At 35.1% G+C, this 11,339-nt stretch overlaps 1 protein-coding gene across 1 annotated transcript; it reads left to right on the forward strand.

Annotated features, from left to right (window-relative positions):
• Positions 1-4,537: 4,537 nt before the first annotated feature.
• On the forward strand, positions 4,538-9,500 carry LOC137742515 (E3 ubiquitin-protein ligase WAV3-like). Its single transcript, XM_068482402.1, has 2 exons — positions 4,538-4,976; positions 7,505-9,500. Exons 1-2 carry the CDS (start codon positions 4,734-4,736, stop codon positions 9,446-9,448), a joined length of 2,187 nt encoding a protein of 728 aa, XP_068338503.1. The 5' UTR covers positions 4,538-4,733; the 3' UTR covers positions 9,449-9,500.
• The last annotated feature ends 1,839 nt before the right edge of the window (positions 9,501-11,339 follow it).

Genomic DNA, 11,339 nt, shown 5'->3' on the forward strand with positions numbered 1-11,339 from the left:
CATTTTTATCTTATGACCTGTATTGTTTTGCTTATTGTAGTTGAGGAAACAATTTTGAATTTTGAATTCTTATTTATAGGATCTTAGTATAACAATCACAGATGAAGCCAATGAAGACTTACTGAGATAGATGTCCTCACTCAAGTAATTCGTTTGTTAAGTTGCAGACTGTAGTTATATAAATATACACGCGTCATTTTTGAAGAAAAGATGCGTATTCAATATCAAGCATACCTTCATACTACTTCTACTCAATATCAAATATTATAGAGTAAAAGTGCTTTTGTTTGGTCATTCACGCTGTAAAAAGGGGGTTTTTGAACATTAGTCCTTGCAAAATTAAAATTAAAAAAAAAAAAAAAAAAAAAAAAAACCTGATGCTAGATTACATATTCAATTTAATTCCTTCAAGTGTACTTTTATCAAAATTTATATTCAATTTTTGTTATTCAATGTGCATTTTTATTTAATCTCTCTACATTAAATTTTAATTTTATTAATATGCACATATTTAGTTCTTTTAATTATCAATGGACATAAATGAGAAAATATTAAAAGAAAATTGTGATACAAAAATATATAAATACATAATTGTACAGAAATGACTGTGCCGATGTAAGATCCCACATTGCCCAGGGGAGTGGATCATGTAAGCCTTATATGTATATTCCCATCTTTACCTAGCACGAGACCTTTTGGGAGCTCATTGGCTTCGGGTTCCATCGGAACTCCGAAGTTAAGCGAGTTTGCGCGAGAGCAATCCCAAGTTGGGTGACCCACTAGGAAGTTCTCATGTGAGTTCCCAGAAACAAAACCGTGAGGGCGTGGTCGGGACCCAAAGTGGACAATATCGTGCTACGATGGAGTCGAGCTAGGGATGTGGTGGGGACCCGGGCGGGGATGTGACAATTTGGTATCAGAGTCAATCCCTGGTAAGAAGTGTGCTGACGAGAACGTCGGGCCCCTAAAGGGGGTGGATTGTAAGATCCCACATTGCCCAGGGGAGTGTAAGTCTTACATGTATATTCCCATCTCTACCTAGCACGAGCCCTTTTGGGAGCTTATTGGCTTTGGGTTCCATCAGAACTCCGAAGTTAAGTGAGTTCGCACGAGAGCAATCCTAGGTTGGGTGACCCACTAGGAAGTTCTCGTGTGAGTTCCTAGAAACAAAACCATGAGGGCGTGGTCGGGGCCCAAAGTGGACAATATCGTGCTACGATGGAGTCGAACCCGGGATGTGGTGTGGACCCGGGCTAGGATGTGACAGCTGAAATATATAAAATTGACTTTTTGTACCGAAATATTTGTACCTACATGATTGTACTGAAATATATTATAATGAACCTAAATGTATGTACCAAAATGTATTATATTGAATTAATGTACCTAAATGTCAATACCAAAATGTATGTACCAAAATGTACGTACCGAAATGTAAGTACCGAAATATAGTATATTGAATTAATGTACCTAAAAGTCAATACTCAAATGTGTGTACCAAAATGTATGTACTGAAATGAATTATATTGAATGTACCTATATGTTTGTATTGATGGATATACCAAAATTTTCAAATATATTAATGTACCTAAATGAAGAACATACAAAATTGTTATCGGAATATATATTATAAAAAAATTAGTTGCCTAAATGTAGACAGTAAAATATATTATGATGGATGAAATAAAAAATAAATTTAAATGTAATTAATACATTAAAATAAAAATAAAACATCAAAATAAAACTAATAAATGAGATGATTAAATGTACTAGAGACTAAAATTGGATTTTAATTTTACACAAGGTTATAGCCTAAAACTCATCTTTTTTAAGGATTAAAATGAAGTTTTCTTTAAAAAAAAAAAAAAAAAAAAAAAAAAAACGATCTCCCGCCTCTCATGTATAAATATTTTTCTTATCACTTTGCCACTTTCTACTACTACAATGATTGTAACATTAGAATCGTGATACATAATCATTTAAAATCATCTCTATTATCACACTGGGTATAAACTATATTATAATAAAGTTTTTCTTAGTTACTTTTTTGGGTTACTCCCACTAAAAAAACTTTTAGCTCTGTCCCTGATGACAATTAGACGGTTCCGTTGTTGAACCATATGCGATGTGGGGTAGCCTTGAGAAAAAATTTTGCATTAAAATCAAATTAGAAACATCTGTTGAAAAGATTTGGGAGAATAAGAATATAACAAGTACGGGATTCATTAACTAAAATATTAGACCGATTATCTCGCCCTCGTAGCATTTGTGACTAAAGTATGAGATGCTTGTGCTCTTTCTTTGAATTCAATAAAAGGAGTACTAAATCATTTTGGTAACTTAGACTGCAGTCAACAAAGACGGATAAGAACTTCCCTACGTATAACACTACATATCGCATATATATGCACCGGATTCGTGACACAATTTTGTTTACATAACTTTTTATATAGGTTTTTGTAAGATTTTTTCTGCGAATTTCAACGATTGGCAGATCCCTGACACTAATTTTTTACATAAATTTTTATATAGGTTTTTGTGAGACTTAGTCCGCGAATTTCAACGATCTGGATCGTCTTATCTTTTTAAACATTATTCATAGATCATCCTTGCAAAAATATAGACAAATCTAAAACTACTAAGACATTCATTTGTAGTGAAAAAAAAATTAACAAATACAGTTCTACAAAAAAACCCTAAACCCTTAATCAACAGTCATATAGTTTCAGATTTAGGTGACTTTTGGTAGACGTGATTTTTGACGGAAGACCTTAAAGATAGACGATTCGGATCATTAAAATACATTACGAAATGAGTCACATATAAACATTTATAAAAAAAAATAATATAAAAAATTGATGTCACCGAACTGTCTGTGTGTGTATAATTCAGAAGAGTCAAAACTCATTCAATTTATACAAAGGAACAATTTGGAATTTTCCAACAAACAAAAAAAAATATAGAAATTCATTACAAAGTAAATGAAAAATGGATATTATTTTTATAAAATGCTTTCGTTCAGTTGCATTGCATGCGCCTCCATTTTTAGGTTGGAAAATTTGGAATATTCATAATTGCTCCTCATAGGTGCATTTGAGATAGATGATCGAAAATTTTCCACGTAAATTATATGCACATGAAACCGCCATATTGAAAGTAAAAGTATCTTATGACTCGAGGAATTTATAACATTTATCCTTCCATCTGAGTTCCATTTTAAATATTGAGGAAGGGTGATGCGGGTGAAATTTTTGTTAAACGTTCTTTTATGAACCTTGTTACCAACAGATTACAATGATACAAACAAAAATACCCACCACAAGAAAGCAACAAAACACCAAGCACAATCAAACAAACACAAGAACACAAGCGTTTCAACAAAACACCAAGCAAAATCAAACAATTAGTACATGTGTAGTTCTTTTATAGCTCGTTCACTTATACGTTCTAATTTTATATGACAAACTTAGCATGATATGGATGGGCGAATTCGAGATTAAATCTTCTATAGTTATTTTGTGTAATCTTTGTGACCTCTATTACTAATTAACAGTGTTAAATTTATAACAACAATTCTGCCGTCTGATTTTGTTAAATGAGGAGACGTTGATTTTCCAAATTTTGAAAAGAACAAAAAAAAACCTTTATTGTCAAATTATTTTGGATCCTCCATCCAAAAAGTAGTTGGATTTATTAGCCGTTGCTTGTGTGAGGCTCCTTCCCTTGTATTGTGTGTGTATTCGTGCAAGTCAACTCCTGTTTCACCATCCCTCAGCTGATTCAAAAAAAAAAAGGCTACTGTGGAGCCTCTCTGACCCCTCGAATATCTTAACCCTCTCTCCGCCCACCTATATACCAAACCCATCCACCCATCATAAAGGTCAATCCAACCCAATAAACACCCCATTTCCCTAAAGAAACATTTATCGAAATCGAAATCCCAAGTTATATAGTGTATAAATGGTATAATACGTGTTATAATAAAGTAAATAATATATTTATATTTAATAATAAAAATAAACGACATGATTGAAATGTTGTATTTTTTTTTTTAATATATACATGTCTTACAATATGAGACTTTGTAAGTTTATTTGATGGTGGCCAAAAGAGATTAAAATGTCTTAGTGAGTCTACCCAAAACTGGTCAGGATAGGCTAAAATGTCTGAGTTTATCGATTTCAAAAGAATAAATTGTTGTGACGAAACCATCAATTAGTCACCTCTTCAAAAAATAAATAATAACATGAGATTTTAAATAAAATAATAACTTTATGTGACTCAATTTTAGATGCATTAAGAATTAGGAAAATTAATTAAAATAATTTAAAAACTTTAAGTTTTAACGATAAAGATAAAATAAAAGATAAAGTAAATAATATTAAAATTAATTTTTTAGTATAAAAATATAATTTTTTATTAAAATGAATCGTACTGAAAATTTTTCGTTAAAGTTTCTTACTAAAAATTACTGGTTTCTCTTCTCTCCCTTTCAATTTCTACATGGTCCTATAAAATCATTTCCTCTCAAACCTTTCAAACACTTATTGCCTCTTTAATATTCCATTTCTTGTTGTTGAGCGCAAAACCACCACAACATGACAAACCTCCACACTTCTTCACCTTATATCATGGGCATGGGTCACAGATTCAAGATCTGAAAAAAAGTTTGGATCTTCACAGAGATTTTGAGCTGAGAAAAAAAAAAACCCAGAAGTTAAAATTTGAAAAGAATGGGAAGCAAATGGAGGAAAGCTAAGCTTGCTCTTGGGTTGAACACATGTCTCTATGTTCCTCAAACCAGAGAGGAGCCGCCATCCGCATCGAACGATGCTGCCGCATCTGTATTATCCGACGCCGTTTCGTCCTCCTCTCTGCTTTCTCCGATGGGTGCTGGCTCCGACTGCCGACCCACCACGCCCACACCGTCGTCTTCCGGTCTTCGGTTGCCCAAAACTGGAACCAAGTCCTCCAAGGTTTGGAATTTTTCTGTTTTCTATGAAAAATTCATTTGCATGTTGAGCTTTTGGCTATTGAATTTGTTGTTGTTTATGCCAATCTTTGCAACTTTGTTCGATTTTTGTGAAATTTTATCATTTGGGTTTGATTTGTTCTTCCATTTGGTGTCTAGATGTCTTTTTGCTATTTGTTGAATATCCATGGTAGATTCTTCGTGAACAGTGAATGAAATTAACTAAATGTTTTCTTTGAACAGTAATTTCATTTATTTACATGCACTCTAAAAGGAGAAGGTATAAGCAACATGATATTTGTTAGGTTGGTTAAGAACAGCATCTCTTGTACTCGAAGCCTCGATTTTGAATTCCAGTCTCCCAATATCACTTTCACAAACAAATATTATGTAAAAAAAAAGATCGTATAAGTAAAACATATTTATGATACTTTTATAATAATTTACTGGTGATGCTAACTCCTGATCATGATTGAATTTTTTTTCTTATTTCTTTTGTGTATCTCATGGTGTGGGGTATATGTTGGTGATGCTGGTGGGGTTGGTGGGGTGGGGGTGGTGGTGATAATGTGAGATTTGTGAACATGGGGTATTGGTTGTCAGGTTGTTTTCAGCTATTTGCGGAGAGAGAGAGATGAGGAAGGGTTGTGGTTGTGGGGATAGAGAAAGTGGACTAGTCCCCTTCTTTTGGCTAACATTTCATCAGAAAAGGAACCCACTTCACTCACTGAGTCCCTCCTGTACCTTTCCCTTCCTCCAAGGGGAAGTGCTTTGTCTGGTCAGCACAAGTGCACTATTCCGCATACAGACACACACACCTCTCTCTCTCTCTCTCAAGATTGTGGACCCCTTGGTTGAGGTGAGCTTTCCTGCAATGAGCATCAGCAAAAGCAACAAAGGAGAATTGAATATTCTCTTCCCTCTTAATCTTTTTTAAATCTTTTTTAAAGTTCATGCTTACTATTAAATCACGTCAATATTTTATATTGATTTTCTATAGAAAAAAAAGACAAAAAATCAAAGTGTGAGGGGAGGGGAGGGAAGAAGATGAGAATAGGAGGGGAGAGAATCTTATTCCGAATTGAAGAGGGAATTGAGAGAAGCAGTTCATCATTCTTCTTTTGATGAGCTTCAATTTTTTTTTTCTTACCAACTTGAATGGTTTATTAGTCTGCAGTTTGCTTTATTAGTCTTTGTTTTGAAGAATCATCCCCTTGATCGATGGAATTTTCCGTTGTGTCCTCCACCACCATTTTTTTTGATCATTTGTCATTGACTTGTTTCTTTTGTAGGCTAGCTGATTAAACTAGGGACCCCTTTGATCATAGTTAATTAATTGTATTATTGACCCAAAAAAAGGGTTTATTAATTGGATAAAAGTATCTCGAAATTGCCGACTGTTACTGTACTGTAGATATGGTGAAATCTAATTCATCTTTTTATGCACAAGTGGAGGTGAATGGTTAAAGGCTTTAATATGAAACTGTGTAGTGTTGACCCTTCCAGATATTCACATGCATCAAAGAATTCTGAATGATATTATAAGCCAAGGTTAAGATTCTCTAAATTAAAGGGTTGGATTTGGATTCAAGTATCCAAATGCCAATAGTGGATTTTGAGTTAAAGCTGTGAGGTACTGTTTTAATAATCCATGGTACCTGAAAACTAAGAATTCATGTCCCCAAAACGAAATCTAGATGTTTAAATGGGTGCTTATTTTGTTATTATTATTTGATTGGAAAAGTGCCTGCTCATTGTTCACTTAGACACGGACATGCATGTATAATTCTTGTAAATCCATATTGCACATTCATTTTTTAGGTACTTAAATTACTGATCTTCATAGCTTGCAGTGATAGCTTAATAATTTTCTTGTAGAGTTATCGGTTTCAAGCCCACATGTAGAAGCTTATGTTCAAGTAAATCTAATAAAAGTTATCCCATCAAGTTTTATGTGTAAAATCAAATCGTTCCTTAATCTTGATTTTGAGACTTGTGGAAATACAGTCTTTTCAGCAAGTGATTAACTTTTAAAAATATAAAGTTCTGCATGGATTGTTTTCTTTATAAACTGCAATAACTACATGATGAATGGAATTCTTGAAGAAGAGATTTCTAATCAGTTGTAATATATTGTGAAGAAAGATATATGAAACATAGTATGATCCAGATGAAAAAAAAAAAATCAAGCACTGCAGCATTTAAGTATTTTTCTAGCCAATTCTGTGAAACCCTAGTTTGCGAAATTATTACGCCTTTCTGATATAAATTTATTTTTATGTGTTCTGAATGAGATGTTAATCAGGAAATAAACTAGAGTTGGTTTTTAGAATTTATCCTACATTTCTCCTTCATTGTTAGGTTATATGAGGTGCCTTCTGTGGTCAATTTAAGGATCACTTTTATTGACGGAAGTGCATGCTTCCGTAACTTTAGTAAATTTTTCCTGTGTGCCTTTTTGACATTTTCCGTTGGTATTTCTGAATGTGGTACCAGCCTAAATTGTTCTAACTAGGTTGTTCTTGACTGTAGAGGACCTGTGCAATATGCTTGACGACCATGAAGACAGGACAGGGCCATGCTATTTTCACTGCAGAGTGCTCCCACTCTTTCCACTTCCACTGTATTACTTCTAATGTAAAACATGGAAACCAAATTTGTCCAGTATGCAGAGCAAAGTGGAAAGAAATCCCCTTTCAGAACCCCGCTCCTGATCTTTCACGCGGTGCTTCTAGAATTAACCCTGTTGGTTGGCCCCAAGATGATGCATGGATGGCTGTTTTACGACAAATTCCTCCCCCACGCCTGGATGCAAGCCGACCGGTTTCTTCACTCTTTCACACTCCCGAACCAGTTATATTTGACGATGATGAAAGCTTAGATCAACAACCTGAGATTTCCAACACAAGTGCATCTGTCGAAGATGCTTATGATAACAATTCTATTGGAACAATAGAGGTCAAAACATATCCTGAAGTTATGGCTGTTCAAAGATCAGCCTCTCATGATAACTTCACTGTTCTAATCCATCTTAAGGCTCCTCTTACAAGTGAAAGACATATTAGCAGCAGAAATCAGACACCAGTATCTCAAAATTCTCGTGCTCCAGTAGATCTTGTGACAGTGCTTGATGTCAGTGGAAGCATGGCAGGTACAAAGCTTGCTTTGATGAAACGGGCAATGGGGTTTGTGGTACAGAACCTTGGTCCATCTGATCGGCTGTCTGTAATTGCCTTCTCCTCTACAGCCCGCCGGCTTTTTCCCCTTCGTCGGATGACTGATGCTGGGAGGCAACATGCATTGCAGGCTGTAAACTCTCTGGTTTCAAATGGTGGAACAAACATTGCTGAGGCTCTTCGGAAAGGTACCAAGGTGTTAGTAGACCGCAAGTGGAAGAACCCAGTTTGCAGTATCATACTACTATCTGATGGGCAGGATACATACACTGTCAATAGTCCTAGTGGGATCCATCCACGAACAGATTACCAATCACTTATCCCAATCTCTATCCGTCGCAATAATGCAGCTGGCTTGCAGATTCCAGTTCATGCATTTGGATTTGGTGCAGATCATGATGCTGCCTCGATGCATTCAATCTCGGAAACTTCTGGTGGGACATTTTCTTTCATAGAAGCTGAGAGTGTGATTCAGGATGCATTTGCACAGTGTATTGGCGGCCTTTTAAGTGTGGTAGTGCAAGAACTAAAGGTCAGAATTGAGTGCATTCACCCGAGTTTGCAACTTGGTTCAATAAAGGCAGGGAGTTACAGAACCAGCATGACTGCTGCTGCAAGAATGGGTTCTATTGATGTTGGCGACCTGTATGCTGAAGAGGAAAGGGATTTTTTAGTGACAATCAATATTCCTGATGATGTGTCCGGTAATGACATGTCGCTGGTAAAGGTTAGATGTGTTTACAGAGATCCCATAACGAAAGATTTGGTGAATTTGGAAGAAGGCAGTGAAGTCACGATCCAAAGGCCTGAAGTAGTAGGACAACTAATAGTGTCAATGGAAGTAGACAGGCAGTTGAATAGGCTTCATGCAGCAGAAGCAATGGCCGAGGCTAGAGTGGCTGCTGAGAACGGTGATTTGGTTGGTGCAGTCTCCCTCCTGGAAAGCTGTCGTAGGGCATTGTCTGAAACTGCCTCTGCACGAGCTGGTGACCGCCTGTGTGTCTCACTTTCCGCCGAGTTGAAGGAGATGCAAGAAAGGATGGGAAACCGTCGTGCATACGAGGAATCAGGAAGAGCGTACGTTTTATCAGGATTGAGCTCGCACTCATGGCAGAGGGCAACTGCTCGAGGTGATTCCACAGATAGCACTAGCCTTGTGCAATCTTACCAAACCCCATCGATGACAGACATGGTGACACGTTCACAAACCATGTTGTTAGGGAACCCATCACCACGACGAGCCCTCAGCAGTGCTCAGTCATTTCCGGCCAAATCTAGCCGCGATAATCCTCAAAAGTAGCATTCGCTTCACCTTACGTATGTTCTTCATCAATAGACCTTTTTGTTTCGTTCTTATTCGTTTGCTTTGTGGTTCGGGGAGTCAGGGATATGACTGGGAGACCGATGAATATTGGGTGATTTAACTTTGGGGGAGTATATTTGGTTGTTATCTCATGTATATGAATAAGAACTGGGTAAATGTGAGTAATTGGGGCTCAGATCAATTGTGAAAAATGAGGAGGTGGGAGTTAGGGGCTATGTGGTGCGACCTTGCGTGATGTACATGTGAAGGGGTTTTTTTTCTTTCTTTTTTAAATGGTTTCATTAGAAGGGGTATAGCCTTGTAATTGTGGGATACTTTGGGGTGAATTATTCACTTGAAGAATTTATGACAATGGTATATCTACTCCTCATTCTTTTCACCAAGTTATCATAGCTTTTAAATTTTGAACCAATAATTAACAAATCTTCTTTCTAACTTGTTCAATTGAGTGAAGTAATTGAAACCTCTGGTTGGGTGGAGGGATTTGAAAGTGGATTTGGATTTTATAATTTGCAACATAAACTATAAAACATGAGGGTACTTGTATTTGGATTGAATAACTAGATGCAATACATTTGATATGTATTTGAAATAACTATACCCTAAAAAGCCGTTTGAACATTTTATATGCTTTTTTTTTTTTTTTTTCTTTTCTTCTCTTCATACTCAAATCTCGGGTATATGATGCAATTAGTATTACAGTGTAATGATTTTTTTTTTTCATATATAAATAAGAAATTTTAGGTTTGAATCTCATAAATAGTGAGTACTACTATCGTCAACTTTTGGTCGGAATATCTAAAAATTTTGTCATCTTTTGTCCAGGGTTTATTTCCTTTGAGAACCTTATTTCTGTTGGAAAATAGGCCAAATTAATCATTATAACATCTTAAATTACGACATCTCAAATGACTTGTTAGAGGGTGATGCTAAGAAGATTATATTTGATAGACTACATCTAAATTAAAATTACTTTTTAAAAATTCATAATATAATACATCGTACCTTTATTAGAAAGATGATTAATATATCGTACTAAAGGTCTGTTTGATAATCATTTTTAATTTTTAGTTTTTAGTTTTTTAGTTTTTACATTTTTGAAAATTGAAATCTTATTTGGTAATTACCTTCATTTTTCAAATTGAAAAACTGAAAAGTGAAAACTTTTAGCCAATTTTTGAAAACCAAATAAAGTAGTTTTCAACTTTCATTTTCTGAAAATTAAAATTAGTTACCAAACAAGATTTCATTTTAAAAAAAAATAAAAATTGAAAATAAAAATGAAATAGTTAATCAAATGGCACCTAAATATGAGAAATTTTTTTTTTCATGCTTCATAGCATTAAATACTATGAGTATTAGGTGAACTGATTTCTTTGAAATATTACTTTTATTGTGGGTTTTAATGTTCCATAGCATGAAAGTAGAACTCCTAAATACGATCTTCCTAATATTTTCCCTAGCTATAACTATGTGGATTATGATCGTCACACTAAAAAGCCTCTAAAAATGCTCCACCAATGTACATGAAATGCCACCCTAAGGGCATACATTTAGAGCATTTTTGCTCACCACACTAATTATGGTGTATGCTTACCATCACTGTTATGGTGGCGCCCTAATTAATTCATAGACATTTGAAAATTAAGAAAGGATGCCTAGACCTGCTTATGCGTGTGCCTAGATCTACTTAGGCGTCCACTTAGCCCTCCTAGACCCACCTACGTCACGACTCTCACTTAGACAAAAAATCAATATTTTTCATTTGACATTCTATTTTTTTTTCAATAAAATGTATGAGACTTGTTGAATATTTGGATGAACACTCATTATATGCTTGTTCCACATGTTTTCAATATGCTCTAAT

The sequence above is a fragment of the Pyrus communis genome, chromosome 8 (genome assembly GCF_963583255.1).
Source record: "Pyrus communis chromosome 8, drPyrComm1.1, whole genome shotgun sequence".
Lineage (NCBI taxonomy): Eukaryota > Viridiplantae > Streptophyta > Magnoliopsida > Rosales > Rosaceae > Pyrus > Pyrus communis.